We start from the raw sequence: 24,331 nt of genomic DNA, 5'->3' as shown, positions 1-24,331 counted from the left end.
GGTCTAAGATGGAGGGACCATGGGAAAAGGGATGTAGGAAACCTTAAGGACAATGAAAATGCCCTCAGCTGACAGCAAATAGGAAGAGGGAACTATCTTAGACCATTTCTTAGTGCAAAGAACAGGATTCTTCCATAAACCTAGAGGAGATGGGTTAGTAGATTCCTTCCCACTGACTCCAGAGAAGATATCAGCCTGATTTTTGACTTTGGGATACTCTGAGCAGGGAACCCAATCAAGACTGTCTTTGCTGGCAATCTACAGAACTGTAAGGTAATAAATGGATTGATTAAAGAAAAAAAAGATCTTGGGACACTTGGGTAGCTCAGTCGGTTAAGTGTCAGACTCTTGATTTTAGCTCAGGTCATGATCTTGGGGTCATAGGATCAAGCCTCAAGTCAGGCTCCACACTGGGCATGAAGCTTGCTTAAGATTCTCTCTCTCCCTCCCTCTGCGACCACCCCATTTGCAAGCTTGCTCACTCTCAAAAATATATATATATATATATCTTTAGAGTTTTAATGTCATGTTTTTATTTTTTCATACCCCAAGTGGAAAGTTAAAAAAAAAATGTCAAAAGCCATTTTGTATAATAGTCATACCTTGTTTTATTTCACATTGCTTTATTGTACTTCACAGATAATGCATTTATTATAAATTGAAGGTTTGTGGCAACCCTGCATTGAGAAAGTCTACTGGCGCCATTTCCAACAGCATTTGCTCACTTCTTGTCTCTGTGTCACATTTTGGTAATTTTCAGAATATTTCAACCATTTTCATTATTGTTTGTTATGGTGATCTATGATCAGTGATCTTTGACGTCACTATTGTAATTGTTTTGGAACACCAGAGGCTGTGCCCATGTAGGACAGTGAATTTAACCAATAAATGTTGCGTGTTGTTTTGCCTGCTCCCATTTTCCATCTCTCTGGGAGATCTCTCTTGTGCCTACCTAATATTCTCTGAGACATAACAACATGAAATTAGGCCAATTAATAATCCATCAGTGGGCTCTTAGTGTTCAAGTGAAAGGAAGAGTCCCACCTCTCACTTTAAATCAAAAGCCAGGTAGGATTAAGCTTTGTGAGGAAGGCATGTTGAAAGCCAAGATATGCTGAAAGACCTCTTGTGCCAAACAGCCAAGTTGTGAATGCAAAGGAAAATTCTTGGAAATTAAAAATGCTACTCCAATGAACACATGAATGACAAGAAAGTGAAACCTCATTGCTAACATGGAGAAAATTTTAGTGGTTTGAATAGAAGATTAAAGTAGCCTTAACATTTTTAAGCCAAAGTTTAAGCCAGAGAAAGCCCCTAACTCTCTTCAGTTCCATGAAGGTTGAGGGAGATGAGGAAGCTTCAGACGAAAAGTTTGAAGCTAGCGAAGATTGGTTCATAAGGTTTGAAGAAAGAAGCTGTTTTTATAACTTAAAAGTACATGGTGAAGCAGCAAGTTTTACAGAAGATCTACCTAAGATCATTAACAAATGTGGCTATACTAAAATACAGATTTTCAAGGTTGACGTAGGCAAAGTAGCCTTTTATTGAAAGAAGATACCATCTAGGACTTTCATAGGAAGAGAGAAAAAGTTGATGCCTCATTTCAGAGCCTCTAAAGATAGGCTGATTCTCTTGTTAGGGGCTAATGTAGCTGGTGACATGAAGCCAATGCTTATTTCTCATTCTGAAAATCCTAGGGCCCTTAAGAAATATGCTGAATCTATTTCACCTGTTCTCTATAAAGGGAACAACAAGCTCTGGATGACAGCACATCTATTTACAACATAGTTTATTGAATATTTTAAGTTCGCAATTGAGATTTCACACACACACACACACACACACACACACACAAAACTAAAAAAGATTCTTTTCAAAGTGTTACTGCTCATTGACAGTGTATCTGGTCACCCAAAGGCTCCTATGAAGATGTGCAACGAGATTAATGTTTTCATGCCTACTAACATAGCATCCATTCTGCAGCCCATGAATCGAGTAATTTCAACTTTCAAATCTTATTATTTAAGAAATATTTTTTTTTAAGATTTTATTTATTTGACAGCACAAGCAAGGGGAGTGAGAGGCAGAGGGAGAGGGAGAAGCAGGCTCACCATCGAGCAAGGAGTCTGATGCAGGGCTCAATCCCAGAACCCTTGGATCGATCATGGCCTGAGCCAAAGGCAAACACCTAACAGCCACTCAGGTGCCCCAAGAAATACATTTCATAAGGCTGTAACTGCAATAGTGCTTCTTCTGATGGATCTGGTCAAAGTAAATTGAAAGTCTTCTGAAGGAAGGATCACAATTCTAGATGTCATTAAGAACATTCATGATTCATAGGACAAGGTCAAAATGTCAACATTAATAAGAGTTTAGAAGAAATTGATGCCAACCCTCATAGTTGACTTTGAGGTTTCAAACCTTCAGTAGAGGAAGTAACTACAGATGTGGTTTAAATAGCAGAAGAACTATAATTAGAGGTGGAGCTTGAAGACGACCAAATTGTTAGTGTATAAAACATGAATGGTTGAGGAATTGCTTCTTATGAATGAGTGAAGAAAGTGGTTTCTTTTTTTTTTTTTAAGATTTTATTTATTCATGATAGACACACAGAGTAAGAGAGAGGGAGAGAGAGGCAGAGACACAAGCAGAGGGAGAAGCAGGCTCCATGCAGGGAGCCCAACATGGGACTCGATGCCGGGACTCCAAGATCACCCTGGGCCGAAGGCAGGTGCTTAAACCGCTGAGCCACCCAGGCTTCCCAAGAAAGTGGTTTCTTAAGGTGGCATCTATTCCTGGTGCTGTGATGCTGTGAAGACTGTTAAAATGATCATAGGATTTAGGAAGTTACATAAACTTAGCTAATAAAGCAGTGGTGGAGTTTGAAAGGATGGACTCAATTTTTTTTTTTAAGATTTTATTTATTTATTCATCAGAGAGAGAGAGAGAGAGAGGCAGAGACACGGGCAGAGAGAGAAGCAGGCTCCATGCAGGGAGCCCAACGTGGGACTCGTTCCGTGGTCTCCAGGATCACACCTTCGGCTGAAGGCAGCGTTAAACCGCTGAGCCACCCGGGCTGCCCTGGACTCAATTTTTGAAAGAAGTTCTGCTGTGGGTAAAATGCTATCCAACGATATTGCATCCTACAGAGAAATCATTCATGAAGGGAATAGTCAGACTATGTGGCCGACTTCATTGTTGTCTTATTTAAAGAAATCGCCACAGCTACCCCAGCCTTCAGCAAGCAGCACCCTGATCAGTCAGCAGCCATCAGCGCTGAGGCAGCACCCTTCACCAGCTAAAAAATTATGACTGACTGAAAGCTCATATGATGGTTAGCAATTTTTTTAGCGATAAACTATTTTAAGGTATATTTTTTTAGACATAATGTTATTGCATACTTAATAGGCTACAGTATAGTATAAATGTGACTTTTATATGCCCTTGGAAACCAAAATATTAATTTGAGTCACCTTATTGTGATACTTGCTTTATTGTGGTGGTTTGGAACCTGCAATATATCTGAAGTATGCCTGTATAATTTTATCATTCTTCATAATGAAAGATTCAAAAATAAGTTTATAGTCTGGTATTCTCAGGTAAATTCATTTTAAAAATAAAGCAAATCATGTTTCCTTTTTCTATTAACATTTCTTAAATGAATTCACATGAAATTAATGAATTGCTATCATGTGATGATCATTTTACCTTGCTGAGCATTGAAATATATTCATTTTAGAGCTCATCAGTAGTTCAGTCATGATTCTCTAATTGAAGTAGGTATGTCAGCCCTCTTAGTTGGCTCAAGGTCTTGAGCCCTTTTTTTTTCTTAAGGAAAAGCTTTTTGTGATAAAATTTACCCTTTTAATTATTTCTAAATATACAATTCAGTGCCATTAGGTGTATTTGCAATGTTCTATAAACGTTGCCACTGTCTGTTTTCAGATCTTTTTCATCATCCCAAACAACTGTTTGCCCATTGAGCAATAATTCCCCATTCCTCCATTGCCCAGCCTCTAGTATTTTTTTTTTATTGCCTCTAGTATTTTTATTCCACTTCCTGTCTCTGAGTTTGCCTGTCTAGGTACTTCATAGAAGTGGAATCATATATTTGTTCTTTGTTATCATTTGCATAATGTTTTTCACTTAGCATAGTGTTTTTCAGAGTTCATCCATCTTGTAACATGTACCAAAACTTCATTTCTTTTTATGGTTGGGTAATATTTCATTGTATGTATATAGCACATTTTGTTTATCCATACATTTTTTTCCTTAAAGATGTATTTATTTATCTCAGAGAAAAGGGAGAGGGGTAGAAGGCAAGAGAGAGGAAGAGAGAAAGAATCTTAAGTTGACTCCACACTGAGCAGAGCCTGCTGTGGAGCTCAGTTTCACCACCCATGAGATCGTGATCTAAGCTGAAGCAAGAGTCAAATGCTCAACTGACTGAGCCACCCAGGTGGCCCTGATCCATACATTTTTTTGATAGACATTTGAGTTGTTTCCTTTTACCTATCACAAGTAGTCGTGCAATGAACATTGGTGCACAAGTACCTCTTAGAGTCCATGCTATCAGTTCCTAGGTATATACCTAGGAGTGGAATTGCTAGATCATATGGTAAATCTATGTTTAACTTTGTTAGGAACTGCCAAAAACTGTTTTCTGCAGTGGCTGATCCATTTTTGCATTCTCATTAACAGTGCACAGGGGTTCTAGTGCTCAGCAACTTTTGTTTTTTCTGTTTTTTTGGATAATAGTCATCCTGCTGAGTTTGAAGTTGTATATGACTGTGGTTTTGACTAGCATTTTCCTAATGATTTGTGATGTTAGCCTCTTTTGCAATCTAGATAGATGAAGGATTATCCAAGTTGTCTGATGCTGATTTTTTTTTTTTAAAGTTCCTTCCTCAATTTATCTCTTTCTCTTGCATTTTACTATAAGCAGCAAGGAGAAACCAGTATATATCTTTAACACTTTGCTTGGATCCTCCTCAGCTAAATATATAAATTCATTGTTTACAAGTCTTGCTTTTCACCCAATGGTAGAGCACAATTCAGCCAAGTTTTCTGCAACTTTAAAATGAGGATTGCCTTCCCTCTGGTGTCTAATAACAAGTCCCTCATTTCCTTATTGAGGCTTTACCGGAAGTCCTTTAACATTCATGTTTCTACAACATTCTGTTCCTGACCAAAATCTGTGATTGATTTTCTAGAATTTCCATAACAAAATACTACAAACTTCGTAGCCTAAAACAACAGAAATTTACTTGATCACTCTTGGAAACCAGAAGTTCAAAATCAAGGTGTCAGCAGAGCCTTGTTTGTTCCAAAGGCTCAAGGGAAGAATCCTTCCTTGCTTCTAGCTTTTTATGGCTCCTGTTGGCTTCTTGGCTTGTGGCAGCATAACTCCAACCTTTGCCTCCATTTTCACATTGTCTTTTTTTCTGTATCTCTTTATGTCCTTTTTGGTCTCCTTATTCTAATCCTAATTCTCATTGGATTTAGGGCCTACCTTAATCTAGTATGATCTCATATTAGCCTGTACCTTAACTATATCTGCAATAACTCCACATCCCAATAAGGTCACATTCTGAGATTCTTGATGGACAGGAATTTAGGGGGGAGGGAAGAACACTATTCAACTCACTACAGTCTCTTTTTAGGTAATTATATTATAAATATATTATAATCTGTTCATAATTTTTAAAAATAAACATTATATATAATATTGTGCGATTATTTTTAAATAATTAATACCATTAATGTTAGTATTCATATTAGAGAGTCCTGAATAGGGAAATCACTTTTCTTTTCAGACTTGACAGTATATATTAGAAATAAGAGTTTATTTCATGTATCTTTGCTTTTTAAAGAAAATGTGCACATGCGCACACATGAATAAAAAGTACTAAAAGTTCTTTTGACTTTAAAAAGTTTGTTACTCAAGGGGTGGTGGAAAGGGGCGGGGGGTTGGGGTGACGGGCACTGAGGGGGGCACTTAATGGGATGAGCACTGGGTGTTATGCTATATGTTGGCAAATTGAACTCCAATAAAAAGAAATTAAAAAAAATAAAAAATAATAAAAATAAAAATAAAATAAAAATAAAAAATAAGTAAAAATAAATAAATAAAGAAAGAAATTTTAAAAATAAAAAAATAAAAAGTTTGTTACTCATTATTTATTCAAACTGAGGTAATAGACTCTTAAATCATTTCTTTATTAGAATAGAGGTGGTCTCAAATATATTAGAAGACAGAGAATAGACTGATAGAAATAAAAGTATCACAAAAAAGTGAAATGTACACAAGCAAAGGCTAGAAATAGAATAAGAGAAAGTCTTTAAGGAGGGCAAAATATAAGAAATAATTCCATGAATACCTTAATGTTAAAGGGTAGAAGACGGATACATCAGTTTCTTTGACTTCATTAAAATTAATAATACTTATTGAAGAATCACTGTAGTCTTGAGAGCATATTTGTCAAGCTTTTCATATTTTACCAGAAGAAAACAGTAGGAACCATTTTACATATTATTCATTAAATTTCAAATAAATATCATTTATATATTAATATATCAATATATAATAATATGTATGATGTAAACTATATGTAATCAGTTCAGGATGAATATTTATGTTTTAATGGCAAATATTTATTTTTCAGTGTAGATTTGATATCTCAAATAAAAGTGGAGATAAAACTTTACTTATTTTTGAAGTAAAATTGACATACAGTGTCCTGTTAGTTTCAGGTGTACATCATAGTGATTTGATATTTTTGTACATTATGAAATAAGTCTGTCACTAAAGTTACTATAATGTTTTTGACTATGTTCCCTATAGTATATATTATATCCCCATGACTTATTTTTTTTTTATAACAGAAAGTTCATTTTATGTTTGTAAAAAAAACCTTTTTTTCCAGTCAGAGAACGGTCCTGGAGCTATTTTAGTTGAATAGGAGCAGGTTTTGACATCCAAGACAGTATCAAACATAGTGTGTTTTTCTTTTTTTTTTTTCAGTGTGTTTTTCACTTGTCACCTTTTAACTCATCATGGAGTATTTCTGCAATATCATGTATATTTACTTATAATTAGTAAATATTTGATGAATCAGTTTTAACATCCACATTACACACTACTTCTCTGCTGCCTTTTCATTGTTAAAATTAACCTCAGATATTCATGCTGACATACAGAAATGATGTTATATCCTGTTACTTACAAATTGTTTGGAGTTTGATGTATTAGAACTGCATATGGTTGGCTTATCTCCTTTAAGTACTTGACCACTGTTCTCTTTAGTTTGGTGATACATTATGTCACCCACTTACTTTCTTCTGTTTAAATTTTCTGGTAGATAAAAGGACTTTAATATAATTCTGGGTTTTTAAAAATTGTTTTTTCCAAAGTGTTACTATATATCTGAATTTATAATCCCATCGACCCACTGAGAGAAATATATACCTAACAACTAAGAGATATTTAATAATATTATATAGTATTTCAACTTAACACGGCTGAGGGAATCCTTTACCTAATATAACTTTGATTTCCTGCTTTAGGAATCCTGAACTCGTGGATTACCCATATATACTCTCAGACATGCTTTAGATGATATTTTCTGGAAGCCTTGCAACTGCCTTAAAAATTGAATGTATTGTAGAACAGACCTATGGTAAGTGGTTTTTTTTTTTCCTCCTTTTTTTTTCTGTCGGTTTCATGTTCATGTTAAGTCTTATGAATGTTGTAATGCTGCTCCCTGCTGGACACAGTGTAATTTTTTAAAGTTGGCACTTAATAGATGGGCAAATAACTGGTTAGCTGGATCCACTAAAGAGGGTGCATTCATAGGAAAACAATAGTATACAACAGAAGCAACTTTATTATCATAATGAGTGATAGCATTGTGATAGTGTTGATATCTGTAGTATGAGGAAGTTGCTGATGGTCTTGCTTCTAAGTTTCATTGTCTGCTTCATGTATAGTGGCATCTATAAGTTATAACAGATATATGTTGAAAGATGCTTATAGGTGTTGGGATTTTCTACATTGTATGTGTATAATGTTTATAACTGAAGCCAGTTTATTATTTTTATTCTTCTTACTGTTCATCTTTTTTTGTAATTTAATTTCCTATACTTTTGTTTTTCCAAAGGAAACATTTAAAACAGCTCCAGTATAATTTAAATTAGGCATTATTGGATCTGTTTTGAATGAATCACCTTACATTACACTTTATACAGTGGACTTTAAGTGTAACTTGCATTGTATATCCATCCTATAATCCAACTATCATGTTTTCTTGTACAAATAGTGAAAATATTTACAGAGAGCAAAATTGGGCTGGACCTTAAGTATCATGACTCTGTCCATCCTACCATGAAACCTCACATTGTATGCATACACAGATGCTTCCAAAATTGCTAGAAAATGTGTGACAGTTAAGAGTGTTTTTCTTCTTACTAATGAGCTAAAATATATTTTTTGGAGTGCATCCTATATAAAATTATTACCTAGATATAATGTAAATTCTTTCTGAAAGTAAGCGTACATTTCATTGAAAAGAAGAAAAAGTAACAGAAACAACACGGAGTTAAGCAAAGATTTAATAGGATAACTATTCTTGTACTCTTTAATGGGCTGATACTTTTTTTGTAGCTATTGGGAAATATTTGAGCGAAATTGACTCTTAATTAGGATTGTGGAGTATTAAGCATTCATTTCTTTATTATTAAATATTAAAGCACTTATTTCTTATTTCTTCTAAAAATTAGAAATGTAAATAAGTAAATTGTTAGCAAAAAAGAGGAATTCTTTTCCTTCTTATAAGAATGTATTATTTCAAAAAGTATACTATTTTAAACTTATTATAAAACAACATAATATAGAAACATAAATGTGGGGGTGCCTGGGTGGCTCAGTCAGTTAAGCACCTGCCTTCAGCTCAGCCCAGATTCTCGAGTTCCAGGATCAAGCTTCTCATCATCAGGCTCCTCATTCAGCAGGGAGTCTGCTTATCCTTCTGACCTTCCCCCCCTGCCCCCTCCCCTTGCTCTCTCACTCTCTCTCAAATAAAGAAATAAAATCTTCAAGAAAAAAAAGAAAAATACATAGTAAAAGAAGTAAATATAAAGCAAACATCCATGTAACCATAGATAATTCTGGCATCCCAGAAACCCTTGATACAATCTCCTTTTTGTTCAGAAGTAATCAATGTCCTGACTTTTATGGTAATTATTTGTATAATTCTCTATATAATTTTTATCATTTTTATGTGTATTTCTTTTTTTATGTGTATTTCTCAGCAACATGTTCACTTTTTCTCTTAATTTTTATGGAATTTTTGTAAACAATTTAATATTTTTATTGGTAATGTTTTTGTTATTTTGGAGAGGGTATAAAGAATTAAAGATATCAATGTAAAGTCAGAGAGGACTCTCTTTATTCTACTGGGGAGCTTAGGGACAGAAGGAGTTCTAAAACATTTAGATGTAACATTAATTAGGGTGGGATCAAGTTGCCAGGGGACAGGGTAAGTGGGAGGCTTGAAAGATGGTTAGGAAGGGACAGCATTCTTCAGGAAAGGGTATAGGCTAGGGGTGGAGGTATTACACTAATAGGAACTGTCATAATGCAGTTAGAGAACATGGGAAAACAGGTGAGTTATCTAGTGTGCACTGCTTGCAGGACCTGAAACCTGATACAGTGCTTGCATTGTGTTTCTTGGAACAAGTCTAGGGGCAGAAGCTCAGAACCCCTATCAGTAGAGATGGAGGCCACCTTGGTACTGACGCTGCCACTCCTTAGCAGGGTGAGGAAATTCCCAGGAACATATGGCCCAGGCTTTGCAGCAACATGGAGGTCCAACTGGAGCAGCTCCCTGAATACTTTGGACCAAGTCCTTGAGAGTCACAGCTCAATGGATTACAGCCTATAGAATGTGGCTTTGATGTTAGGCTGCCAAAGAAGTTCCAAGGATTTTACTTGTGTGTGTTGAAGGTGATGAGGGTGATGTCCTTTTTGTGCTTGGTGTTCTCCTGACCTGGGTCACATCACAGCACACATTCCTGCTGGGGTCCAGCTTTTTCCAAACTCCAGCACCTCAGGCATGTGTCATCTTCCAGCAGCTGGAAGAAGTCTTTGTTCTCCATTGAGGCATGAAGAGGACGGGTCCTCTTCTAGCACCAGTGTTAGCACTCTAGTCAGCTGCAAGGTCTCCATTGCCTTGTTTAGCCATTTTTGCAGGTGTCATCTTTGATTGCAGAGACAGAAAGATGGCTGGGGGTGGTAGAGCTGAGGTCTGGACCCTATGGCTAAACCAAGAGCTCATGTTGGATACTGATGAAAGATTGGCGACTGTGACTGCCTTCATGCTTTCCTTCAGGATTTGCTTGCCTGCCTCACCATGATCCTGATATGGCTATGGGGTGCCCAGTGGGGTATCAGGCAGCATGGGACATGGGTTGGTCAGCTGGTAGCGCCATTGTCTGGAATCATATGTATTCTTTCTTCCTTTGTAGATCCTTCTGCTTTGTAGATCATTTATGTAGTTGCGGGTAATATTCATTCCTTTTCATCATTTTATGTTATTCCTTTGGAATGACTATGACAGAATTCATTCATGCTCTTGTTGGTGGATATTTGGGTTATTTCTAGTATGTGGCTATTATAAATGAAATTGCCATGAATATTCTTTTACATATCATATATTTTTATGTGTATCAGGTAGAAAAAGTCATATATTTTCAAGTTAAAGATAATTCATTATATGGTATTTTAAATTAATTTAACTGAGTACATGAGAAATTTGTTGTATCTTGAGAATAACACATATTCAATATTGGAAAAGATTCTGAAATGATTATAATTTCTTTTACTTTAGGCCTTAAATGTATAGTAAAGTAGCATATAGTTTGTGATAGTTTCAAAACAGTATGTATATAGATAGATGTATAGGTATAGTAAAGAAATAGATGATAAGACTTAAGGTAGTAACTCTGTGGTTTACTTTATTAGTAAATTCATTCTGTTAACATGCCATATTTTGTATAACTCCTTCACTTTACTGATGAAGAAACTAAGGAGGGCTAGAGAGATTGAGTCACTTGGACAAAGTCATTTAGCAAGTTGGAGCTAGAAACCAGATCAACCTGTCTACTTAGCAGTCACAATGTAAAGAAAACAAAGTGAAAAGTGAAATCAGGATATTTTTTTTTTTTAGTGTATCCAGCCATTTAAGTGGAAAATTTGCCTGACTAGCTTTCAGAAATTATCAGATATCCTTTTGACTGTTAACCAAAAATTGTCTTAGGGCAGGGAATTCCATGTTTGAAGCCCCCAAAATGTTACCACACTTTATCATAGTTCATCTTCTAAAAGATGGCCATCGTATAGACTAACCTTGGGAATTTTACTTTGAGTGATTCCTCGTTCATTAGGCATCAATAACAAATGGTATATTTCTCATCTGTTAATTTTGTGGATAATTGAGTCTTATCCTTTTATCTGCCAAAACTTGTTTTGTATGAACATTTTTTCAAAATGTTTTTAAAATATAAAATTTACCCTTCTGTTAAACAGAACAAATGGAGTATAATTTAAGGTTATTTAAATTTTTTTGCTTGTTGTCAGAGTTGTCATAGTGAAACATCAGTCACTTGACAGAATTTAAGTGATTTCCTCAGAGAGTTTTTGCTGTTTTCCTATATCGTTCTCAACTGATAAGTTTTATGTCCTGGGACCTTCTTGTGATGTGTGGTGTTTGTTTTGTTTTGTTTTACCTTTGTTGTCTTTTGCTGTCAGTGCGTTCTATTGACTCTAATATTAAAATCAGCATTTGCCTAACATACATTGTTTAGGTGAGAGCTTAAGTATGGTTCTGCGCCATCTACTGACTAAGGGCACAGAAGGTGTGGAAGTTTTTAAAAATTGACCGTGGGTTCATCAACTAAGCTAACCACTTTGTTTCAGAGGACTGAGATTATCTGACCGCTACTTCTGAATAATTGAGATGCAGCATAGATCGCATATACCAGTGCATCCTTATTATCATGCACAGATTTTCTTACAAAACAATGATATTAAAACTGGAGTTGCTTAAGGATTTCTTCAAATGGGAAAGTCCAATTGACAAAAGTGGGTGTTTTCTAATTATAAAATAGTTGATAGGATTGGCATTGAAATTAAAAAAAGTGTATTAGGTGACACAGCCATTTGAGAATGGCAGTCATAAAAATTAAACCACCTTTGAAATGATAGCTTTTTCAAGGACAATTTAGAAGTAACACAGATTTGGTTTCAGGAAAACTATTCATTTCAAAGTGAAATGCATTTGATTACTTATGCAATTATAAACTGAATGTGAATTAAAAAAAATACTAGGGTAGGAGAGTATATTTGTTTTTATTTGTTTTTATTTTTTTTAAAGAGTTTATTATTCATGAAAGACACAGAGAAAGAGAAAGAGAGAGAGGCAGAGACACAGGCAGAGGGAGAAGCAGGCTCCACTCAGGGAGCCCAACATGGGACTCGATCCCAGGACTCCAGGATCACACCCTGGACCGAAGGCAGTACTAAACTGCTGAGCCACCCAGGCTGCCCTATATTTGTTTTTAGATCAGAGGAAGGATAGGTATAGTTGCTATCCCAGTACATCATTATAATTTCCTATGTCAGTGAGGTTTTTGAAAAATCCTTTGTTTTTAAACTTAGCATGTGAACAGATTTTACATGTGCAATTGGGGTAAAACAAACAGTTTTATGTTGTTTTTTTTTGCAATAAGAACATCTTTGGGAATTGCCTTATGAATAAAATATCTTAGAGGCCCAAAGAGAGAAATAGCTTTTCCTAGGATACATTGAAATGTATCAGTAGTAGAAGTGTAAAATGACACAACCCCCATAGAAAACAACAAATTGGCAATTTCTAGAAAAAGACCAATGCATTTACTCATTTGTCTTTATACTAATTCCAGAAATTTATTAAAGATATGCTTGTGTACTCATGTAACAACATATATATAGGAATTTCTGCTATAGCATTTTTACAGTAGCCAAAGATTGGAAACACCCCTAATGTTTATCATTAGGGTGCTGGTTAAATGAACTGTGGCATATCTATACAATGAAATACTCTACAGCTATGAAAAGAGAGGATATTTTCTTTCTTTTTTTTTTTTTTAAGATTTTATTTATTTAATCGTGAGAGACAGAGACAGAGAGAGAGAAGCACAGGCACAAGCAGAGGGAGAAGCGGGCTCCATGCACAGAGCCCAACGTGGGACTCGATCCCAGGCCTCCAGGATCACACTCACGGCTGAGGGCAGTGCTAAACCGCTGAGCCACTGGGGTTGCCTGAGAGGCTATTTTCTGAAGGCAGATTTAGAAAGTTTTGAAACATACATTGCTATTTTAAAAGAGCAAAGTTCAGGGGTGTCTGGCTGGCTCAGTCAGTAGAGTGTGCTACTTTTGATTTCAGGATGCTGAGTTCGAGCCCCATTTTGGGTGTAGAAATTACTTAAAAATCAAATCTTTAAAAGGGCAATGTTCATTGTTTAGTAAACTACTTATTGCTTAAAGGGGAAGGAAATAAAAATATACATTCATATTTGCTTATGTTTGCAAAAATAAAATTTGAAAGGTTATACAAAATCTCAATCGTGTGTGGATGGATAGGGAAAATGAAGTAGATGGGACTTTTAACTGTATATCATGTAGACTGTTTTTAATTTTTGAATATATTAATGTGTTACTTATTAAAAATAGTTTTGTTTCAATTGTTAATCAAATGAGAGGGAAAGGGGTAAGTCTGTAATATTTGCCACAAAATTAGCTAATTTAACTCCTTTATCCCCAGAGCCTGTTAGATAGTAAGCACTGGATAAATATTTGTTATAGAAATGAAAAATAAATCCTATAATTTTTAGATGACCTCTTTTAGCTTATTTCTTAGAGTATTTTTTCCATATGAGAAAAACAGTTTTGTAGATTATGTGTTGATTCCAGTATAGAAATAAGAGAAAATATTTAAGTGGGAAGTAATGAGATACATTGTTTAGCCTATCATATTATTGTGAAATTTCACTTTATTTGTATGATACTAATATTAAAGAATTAATTATATTTTCTTTAACTTCATTGAAAAGTAAAACAAGATTTTTCAAGAGATTGCTTAAATTAGGTAATAAGCATTCATAATTAACAAAAGTTTATGAAATTTGAAGGCGGAGGGAAACAGTAAACATATGTATTCTTTATCCTGCTTTGTCTTCTGTGTTACTTTATTTTTATTTTTACTTTATTTATAAGGGCAAATGTTCAGTCCTGAGATTGTTTTAGCTCCATTATTTTAAAAGCAGCAGCAGCAGTAACTCCTGACAAAAAGGCTAGATACCTTTGAAAATATGGTATTAGAGGTTGGGGGTTGAGGGATCCCTGGGTGGCACAGCGGTTCGGCGCCTGCCTTTGGCCCAGGGCGCGATCCTGGAGACCCAGGATCGAATCCCACGTCGGGCTCCTGGTACATGGAGCCTGCTTCTCCCTCTGCCTGTGTCTCTGCCTCTCTCTCTCTCTCTGTGACTATCATAAATAAATAAAAATTAAAAAAATATATATAGCATCAGAGGTTGGGGGTTGGGGAAGATAATAGGGTGAGTGGCTTTTCCTTTTCCATTTAAAAGAGTCCAGGAATTTGTCTCAGCTATTGAGTTGAAAATTTGATTATTCAAATAAGTAGTTTAAGAATGCTTAGTTTTCACCTTTTAGATTTTATATACATCAGTTTCTAAATTTCTTATAAGGTTTTTGAGTATGTTTGTATACTGTATTAGTGTGTAAAACTGCCTTTTTAAAGGAAGCTATATATATATGGAGAAGTAGATGACTTAGTGAATTTTCTAGAAGCCAAATACACCCATGTAACCAGCACCCAGATAAAGAATATATGATGTATGTGTTTTGTGTTACATATATAGGATCATACAATAGAATTTTTTTATGTTTGGTTTCCTTTATTTGCTATTATGTCTTGAGATACATCTGCATTGTTGCATGTTGTTTTGGTTGGTTCATTTTCATTGTTCCAGTCCTTTGTATGACTGTATCACAACTATTTTTTTTATCCATTCTGTTAATGGACATTTGGGTGGTTTTCCATATAATGCTACTATAAACATTCTAATACATATTTCTAGATTAATATGTTTGCATATTTCTTTTGTGGATGTCTGTCAGTAGAGTAGTGGTTAAATGAACTATGGCATATCTATACAATGAAATACTCTACAGCTGTAAAAAGGAAAAGATGTTCTCTAAATATGTTATATTTGAAAATTATTTTTAGAAACTTTTAAAAAATCATTTTGATTTTAAGTAGGATATTTTGTTAGCATCTATTTGTGTACAAGTTATGAATATTCATAAGACTTTCAGTGATACTTTTATTCAGAGATATTTTAGATGTATGTTCTGATTATGTGCTATTATTGCAGAAAAGTGTCTTTATGTGCTCTAGTATATTTTTATCTTGTCGATATATATTATAAACTTCCTGTTTATTAATTTTGGATTTATATTTCATAATGAGAGTAATTGCCTATTTAAAAATATATTTTGTCTCTGATCACAGTGCTGAAATGAAAGAAAGGCGATTGTACTTAACTCTTAACTAAGCACTTAGATATTTTTCACTTGTCATTACATTTCTTAGTTTAAAGCATCAAATTAAATATTATTTTATCCTGGCTTTTATTTTAATTCATGCATTTAAAAACTGAAATTCAGATAAAAGATAGTTTCAGAATAAATTCAGTATATTATTTATGAGTGGAGCAACACATTAGCATTGGGTTCACAATAGATCATATCGCTTTTATTCCATCTTACAAGCTTAGCAGCACAAACAGAATAATCAACATATTATTTGGCTGTCATCTGCTGAACAGAAACCAGAGATCACAAGGAGGTTTTCCCTAGCTGTGGTGATGGCCTTTTTGTTCCAAGCCCCCATCTGGGAGGGCCATGGTGTGTTATCATATGGAACGCGGGGTTTTCTGTAATCTGCTTAGCTGCACTGCAGTTTGAATCTTCATTCCATGTTTGTGTAATTTATAATTTTAATGAGACCACGGCTCTTGTGGGCTTTGAAATATATTAAAAGCTCTTTTGTGCATATGCTTTTGTTCTTGCTTAATAGGCTCAGTGTATTTAAAACTGATGAATTTTTATTCATGAATTTGGATGTCTGGGGATTAACTTAGACTGAATATCATTACACTCATATAGTGATGCTTAGAAAGTTTTTTTATTGTTATTATTTTGTTTTTATGTGTGTCTCTGTATCTATGTGTGTGATGATAGTTGTTACCAGAAAAGGAAAGAACTTACATAATTTTAAAAGGCTAGGAAAAAGAAACATGGCTAGATCATAAAGAATTGATTTAGATTTTTATCCATCTTATTTATTGATACTCATAATTCATCATTAGTCTTAGTATTTTAGATAAATATTATAAAGGAATAATTATGAAAAGCAACTTTTCAATGAGTTAATACCTATATACTATTGTTTATATTGAAATAATATTCCAGTGTGTGACAAAGATAGACTTTGTATTTTAATTGCATGACATCAATTGTCTAGTCATACTAAATCTGGCATTAACTTTCTTGAACTAAATTAGGTATATGTTTTATATTTTAACTATTTATAGTTTTCTTTCTGTTAAACCCTTTTTATTAATGAATTTTTTAACCTACAATGATGGATATAATGAAAAGAATAACGGAAAAGTGAATTTCTAATAATTATGAAATTGACCTTTTTTATTTTGCTAAAATACTGAAATACATTAAATGCTTCAAGTCTGTACAGTTATTACTTGTATTTTTAAAATTTGAATATAAATAATTATATAGCACCTTAGAAAAAAATCATGGCCTTTTCTGATCTAGAAATGTTTTTTGAAGTTGCTGTCTATTGGATTCAATTAGTGGTGACATATAGACCTAACTAGTCTTTAGTGAAGTTGCCCAAGATGTTTTTTTGTAAAATTCTATGCTTACGAGACTAAAGCATTTTTGTAACTATAAAATATTGTTTTCTGGTACATAATGATCAGGAGCTTGGTTGGTCCCTTCTCCCCCATTACTCTTAAGGTAGAGATATGAAATACAGGTGGAAATGACAGCATTTTGTTCTTTTCTAAGCTTATGTATCAGATTTGGCATTGGAATGTTTGTTCTTCCATGATAACCCTCTGCTTTAGTATTTTTTTTTAGTTATGCAATTTCACAATTTAGGGATTATTGAAAATTTATGATCTGCTAACGCAATGCTGTTCAATTGATATATAATGCAAGCCATTTATGTATTTTATTTAATTCATTATATCTGAAATATCATCTTTTCAACATGTAATCAATATAAAATATTTTATTATTTTTTGTTTTTATGTCCTCAAAGTCCAGTGTATATTTTATACTTAAAATGTATCTCAGTTTGGACTAGTCACATTTCCAGTGCTCAGTATCCATATGTAGCTAATGGCTACCTTATTGAACAGTGTAGCTCTAAAGTACTGCATATAAATATCATAACAAAATATTTTTTGCATTCCTCATTACTTTTCTAGTAATATCCTATTTAGGATGACCAAAGATATTCACGGGCTGTCATTGAAATTACATACAGTGTTTTCTATAGCTCTGTGACTGATACTAATGGTATATATCTGCCTGATTAACACACAAAATCATAATTATGTCCTCTGACTCCTGACTACTTAGATATTGTAATAGATATGCCTAAATATATTGTGATGATAATGGTTAATATAATGGATGTAGTATGCTCCTCAACAGTTGTGGGCAAATCAAAGTTGTCAAATATATTTCAAGCATACCAGGGATCTTAGTTTTATAAGAATCCCATTGAATGCATGTCTTAATGCTTTTTTTTTTTTTTTTAGCTAAAGTTGAGAACTCCTCTTCTCATTGTTAGAATTTTTTGCATTGGTGTTTGTGTGATTGTATCTCTTTTCATATAAGTTTGCTTAGAGTTCATTTAGCTTTAAACTTCTTGACAGGAAAAAACTGAACATAAAATTCTCTAGGATTCCATACATTTTAAATGTTCTGTATATATTCAAATATAAATAGAGGGAACTTCACTAAATACTTTAAAAAGATGTAGTTAAAGAACTATAAAACCTTGAATTACAATTGAATTGATTCAAATATTTCAAAGTATAAAATGATCAAGATGATGTGTATAAAATACTGCTACTGCACCCACTTATGTGTAATTAACCTTGCTCAAGTATGGTTTCAAGAGAAAATCGTTATGTTATGAGATCTCTGAGTTTTTCACATTTTGAAAATTTTAACACTTTAGGATTTTGAGGGAAATGAACTAATTTTTATGTAATCTAACTTTTATGTAGATATTGCATAATGCCTGTTGTATTCTTTCACTCACTTAAATTTTTATTGACTACTCTGTCACTTCTGCGTTTAAAGTATTGACACAAAATGTTAAACTATTCTTTAAACAATACCTCTAGTTTCTTGGAGATGATAAATCCATCCATTGATTTCCTAATTTTATTATGTACACAGTCAATTGTAATCCAAGATTACAGCAAACAAGATGTTAATTTCGAGCCATAATCTATGTACATTTCAATTACAGAGCATGATTGTTATAGAACCACAGAATAAAAAGGAATAACATTTGTGCTATCCTCACAGGAGCTGTCAATAAAAGATGTAATAGGGGATTTAGGAATCTGGAAATGGCCAACTAATTTATGTGAATCTATTTTATTTCAGCTAGAAAGACCAAGCTCTTTTTCGTCTGCACTGCATATTGCAGAGCACAGGCTGTCTATAGAAAACCAGGCGGCTGCATATGGATAGTCCCTTGATATCATTCACTTGCTGTGTAATCTTATTATGCAAAGTTCTAATCTTCACCTAGAATGAATGCCTCTGGGTCAGAATATAGTCATATCAGGGTTTTTGAGGTCATGTTTTGTGATCCTTAGCTTATTCTTCTAAGTAGAGCTGGGATTTAAAGGGTATTCCCCAGACGCTAGCAGAGATAGACAGCAGAACCTGCTGCCTTTTTGGAAGACAAGACCAACATGAGGTCCCTGGTAGGATTAAACTTGATTTGTAGCTGTAGGATTTTTTAACAGATGTATTATTGGACAGGGAATAGGGGGCCACCAGCACAGCAAAATTGAATCACGACTGGCATTCTCAGGGAGTTTGCTGCCTTCTAAAACAGCAGCTGCATGTGGATTTGACTTCTTTCAGGTGAAGCGACTTCCAGTCATTTGGAAAGGATGGGATGAAAAGGAACCTTGGTGATAATTTTGATGTCTGCAAGATTTAGTACCAGTGTAATGGGATTATCGGTAACACCTTCACTGCAGAAAAAGCCACCTGGTGCTATAACTGGCAGCAACTGAGAACTAATCCTTTCCCATCTCTTGGATGTCATTCATGAAGCTCAAAGCGATTTCTACCCCGCTAACTGTGATTAATTTTATAAACAACAACAACAAAAAATCAGGTGATCAAGGCACAGAATATGCTTTTTATTAATTATTTTTAATATTTAGCCTAATTATAATCTATATGACTTACAAATTATGTAAGACATACATAAACTATATGCTAAGACTTAAAATTTATTAAAATATTCAAATAAAAAAGTTGGTTATTAATGTCTTTTATACTTTTTCCAGTTAAATGACAATGTATTTACTATTTATAAAGTATTATTTTTGAGATTAAATATTATTTAAATACTTTTTCTTTTAGATATAAGGTCATTATCAATAAATTAATCAAAATATCTGTAAGTGTAAGGAACTGAAATAACTTGTTTTGTCATACATTTTACCTGTTTCTGACTGCTTTGATTGTTGCTGATTAAATGTTTTTTAGTGAGTAAAATCTTTAATGATATAAAAATATATAGACATTTATATTTTTGATAATTAATGTAACGTTAGCTCAAACTGATGAAAAGAGCTTTTTGTGTAAGTGTATGGTCTTGATAGATAAAATCCTAAAATAGTTAATATTAATACCGAATTGATATTTTTTAAAATCAGAAATTCTTAGTGAAAGTTTTCCTTCAGCAAGTAAAGGTTTAGTTGTTAATTGCTCTAGAATCATGTATTAGTTAATTAAGGCTTTTTTTAAGCATTTTATGTCGACTAAAAACTTTATCAAGTACTTTGTTTAGAGGTGTTAATTATTTTTATATTCTTCTCCTACATGGTCCAGAATAAACTGAAGGAAAATGAAGTGAAATTATCCCATCAGTCACCCAAACAGTATGCAACATAACTGCCAAGACTAGAAAAGATAATTAGTGTTGTCAGTGTTATGATCCTAGAGTACTTACTTTTAAAATATTTATTCATAGAACTTGATTTTTATCTTGTTGGTTTAGTAGCTTTATATTTGAAAAATAGATTATAAAACCTTAATCTTAATATTTTTAAACTTTAAACTTTAACTATAGGTGAATAAAATAATTTTTGCAATTATAAGAATTATTAAAATATGATCATCCATTATACACAATGCATTGATTTACTTGTAGCCTCTGTTTATGTATAGTACCTTTTATTCTTCTTTATAGGAGATGTTTATCAGAAAAAACAATAAATATAAGAAATTTATGTAGAGATCTTTGGTCAAACCTACCTAGCAAACTTGTCATTATTAATGGATTTTGTTTTAACTGGTTCCAAGCTATTATATTCCAAAATGTGTTTCTTCATTTGTTGTCACATTTTAAATGAATGGGTGAGAAAGCTTAACAGTATGTTTACTGAACTGTATTATGTTAGTTTGTAAAGATTTCTTTAGCCTTCTATTTATATTTTTACTTTTTTTAATTTATATTTTTACTATTTGGAATTGTGTTCATTTAAAATTCTGTCACAATGAATAGATCTATCCATGAAATAAGTGGACTGAATTCCTTTTATCTTTATAATATAATCACTTGTATTTTAAATATAAAATTTTTGGTTTATGTGTAATTTCAGATTATTTTGCCAGGTAGTGTATTGTCTCAGGGTAACTTTTTGTGGTAGTTAATAGGATTTTATAATTATTTCCTAAAAGTAACTTTCAAAACAATTTGTCTCAAAGCTTTATTAAACATAGTCAATATTTACTTTTCTGCTTTTTATTCAGCTGTTTATTGAATGGCTCTTGAGAGTTAGTTTTTTTCCTTCTCCATCGTAGGCATTATTTGATTAGAGATGGTTATTCCTTTCAAAAACCCCAAATTCATCTTAATTATATTTACTATAAACATATAAAGTCTTCTCAATGATGTACATTATTTTCAGGTAGATTGAAGATTACTTTAATTTAATACTGTATTGATAACTTATGAGAAATGTAACTCATCTTTGAAAGCTACAGATACTAAATTTATTGGCACAGTGACTAATGACGTCAAGAAGGTGAAGGGAGGTGATTTTAGAGATAAGAGAAAGGGAGATAGACAGAGAAATAAGAAATTTTTAAAAAGGAGTTAAGTCAGATGTACAAAAGCAGTATGGGAATCAGGAATTCTTGGTTTGTTTTTTTGACAACTAATAAGACTGTCTTTCTTAAGGGTCATAGATGAACTGTATACTGGCACAGTGACAGCTAGTCTGTGATAAAGCTAAATGATACTCTTTCATCTGAATGAATACCCTTCAACTATTGCACATACAACTTGTATATTCTGAAATCAATGGATCATATAGAGTCATTGGAGGATTATTGGTGGATGAATGAGATGGTTTTACTCTTTGAAAACTGTTTTTTTTGTTTGTTTGTTTTTAGATTTTATTTATTTATTCATGAGAGACACACAGAGAGAGAGAGAGAGAGGCAGAGACACAGGCAGAGAGAGAAGCAGGCTCCATGCAGGGAGCCCAACGTGGGACTCGATCCTGGGTCTCCAGGATCACGCCCTGGGCTGAAAGCGGTGCTAAACCGCTGAGCCACCCGGGCTGCCATGAAAGCTGTTTTTGTATGAAAAGTGTTAACTGTTTATGGTTTATAAACATAAAATGAGTTTTGATTTTACAAAAAGTACACTTCAGAAAATAACACTTGATTTAAAAAAAAAATCATTGAAATGTTAGCATGATAAAGTTTATCTGATGATGAAATTTAGAGTTCTCCCAACGTTAGCATTCAGTTTAAAAGTAATGGGTGGTTGAATTTTGTCAAATTTCTAAAAATGCTGAGTGTGTCTCAGTGGTCTCGAATGACAGCACAGAGTTCTTTATGGGGCTTCCTTCCTGGGAGCTTATTAAAACTAGATTCTGTAGCCTTGCTCCCACGTCCCACAGATTCTCATTCATTAGCTCTATGATGGGAGCCTGGGAATTTAGATTTTGAATTAGGTTCTCAGGTTTTTTGATGGTACGGTCATTTTTAAAGCAGTGAATACTTTAAACCTTAAAGTGAGGGCAATTATTTCCTCTGGAAATGCATTAAAAAATAGGTTTAAATGAAATCTTCATAGATTATGGGGATCAGAATTTCTTAATTTGTAGTTCTAGAAAAATACCCTCTGCACAAGTCTTACAGTAGATTTAACATAATAGATTTGAACAATTCATGAGTAGCTCTGAAGGTGATTTTGAAATGGTAGGAATTTGAATTACTTTGATGGAGAGGCTGCTGTGTGAGAGTGAATTATTTAGCTCTTGAGCCTAGTACACCACTCAGCATCCATGTCTTAATGAGTCTATTGTTTTCTTCATGTCATCATCACTTCTATATGGGGTCTGAAATGGACATACATCTCTCAGTTATTTTATATATAATAATTATATGGGGAAAAAGTATTTTGTGTAGATATTCTTGAATTTGAGAAATCACAGGAAGTCTCAGGAATGTCATTCTTGTCCAAATGAGGGAAAATGTAGTGAAACTATGATGTCAGGATTTTTTTCTCCTTCAGATTTACTTCTCTCTTCCTTCCTTTTTATGAATGTGAACATTTCTTTAAATACTAATAAATTCACTTACTGTTCTTATCAAAACAAAGAAAGTTATGATTTTAATCAGTTCTTTGGCTGCTTATACTTTAAAATGAATTTCTATAAATTAGTAGTCTCAATTAACATTGATACTTTACTTTTTTTCCCCCATTATTATTTAAAGATTTTAATTTTGAGAGAGAGAGCGCACACAGGGAGAGGGAGAAGCAGATTCCCTGCTAAGCATTAGGGAGCCAGACTTGGGTCTCAATCCTAGGACTCTGAGATCTTGACCCAAAGGCAAACACTTAACTGACTGAGACACCCTGGCACTCCTTCCCCTATATTTCTGAAATAATGCTTTCTCTTTTCAAAGGAATTCCAGACCTGAACAATCAGCTGAGGTTTTTTAAGTTTATTTGGGTTTGTTTTTTGTTTTGTTTTGTTTTTGGTGATTTTGGGTATTCTGAAATCACTCTAAGGCTACCTCCATGATTAGATCTAAATCAGGATCTCAGAGTGTACTCCTGCTCCTAGAAACTTCTAAGGATAGAGGAATCTCTAGTTTCTTTTTAGCTTCTTCATCTTTCTAGGTGGCTTTCACATGAGTTTGACTTCTCTCTTTCCTGTGCCTATAGCATAGTGATGGACTTGGGAACCCACTTGTCTTATTTTGAGTTATGGCTCACACAGCTGCCTATGAGCTGTGCTTTTTTGGATAGTTTCTTAACCTTTCTGTACCTCAGTTTTTTATCTGTAAAATGAGATACTTAAGTTCTCAAAGAATTACTGTAAGAACTAAATGAGTTAATATATGTAAATAGAACAGTGCCTGGCACACGGCAATAATTACTAAGTATTTGTTGTTGTTGTTATATTAGTTGGTATTGAGAGTTTTTTATGTGTAGTGAAAGAAACCATTATTACCTACATCCCACATAGTGTTTTCTCACTTTGTATTATAGGAAGAAATCTTTTGATGTATAATGTAGATAACTGTTGAAAGTAGGTATCAACCTTGTGCCTTTATGCCAGCATTATATGGAGTGTTACTGTATTTTAAACAGAGCATCTTAAAAGTTTCTGGGGAAGAATACTTTTTGCTTCTTTTCCTTTATTATGTGACATAGTCACAATTTCTAAGTTTTCATTTCTTTTTTCTTAGCTTTTCTATTAATTGATAGAGTACATAGGCTCCTCTTTAAAGGAATTTGTTCTTTACATTAATGACTCACTCAGTTCCTTAAAAATGTAAATATGATAGAGAATAAAAATCAACAAATTCTATTTCCTAGATAGCATAAGAATT

At 33.5% G+C, this 24,331-nt stretch overlaps 2 protein-coding genes across 21 annotated transcripts in view; one reads left to right on the top strand and one right to left on the bottom strand.

Moving 5' to 3' along the window:
* IMMP1L (inner mitochondrial membrane peptidase subunit 1) overlaps window positions 1-24,331 on the top strand; it is a 128,238-nt gene that overhangs the window by 13,055 nt on the left and 90,852 nt on the right. For 6 of the 20 annotated variants that reach the window (XM_072759037.1, XM_072759036.1, XM_072759038.1 and 3 more), the window contains 2 exons: window positions 7,567-7,679; window positions 19,322-19,580. The exons of 2 other annotated variants lie outside the window; for them this stretch is intronic. In XM_072759037.1, coding sequence (XP_072615138.1) covers window positions 19,502-19,580 — 79 coding nt within the window. In that variant the 5' untranslated portion in view covers window positions 7,567-7,679; window positions 19,322-19,501. Of the gene's footprint in view, window positions 1-2,975; window positions 3,335-7,566; window positions 7,680-19,321; window positions 19,581-21,871; window positions 22,062-24,331 lie in introns of those variants that run through there. 12 more of the 20 variants (XM_072759042.1, XM_072759044.1, XM_072759043.1 and 9 more) reach the window with 5 other exon arrangements.
* Window positions 3,016-24,331, bottom strand: part of DNAJC24 (DnaJ heat shock protein family (Hsp40) member C24) — a 126,547-nt gene continuing 105,231 nt past the window's right edge. Inside the window, exon 6 of the mRNA XM_072759052.1 lies at window positions 3,016-3,143. The gene's annotated coding sequence lies outside the window, so the exon portion shown is untranslated. The remainder of the gene's footprint in view (window positions 3,144-24,331) is intronic.

Source organism: Vulpes vulpes, chromosome 5 (genome assembly GCF_048418805.1).
Source record: "Vulpes vulpes isolate BD-2025 chromosome 5, VulVul3, whole genome shotgun sequence".
Taxonomy (NCBI): Eukaryota; Metazoa; Chordata; class Mammalia; order Carnivora; family Canidae; genus Vulpes; species Vulpes vulpes.
Note: the sequence above shows the minus strand (reverse complement) of the source record. Positions and strands in the feature narration are given on the sequence as shown.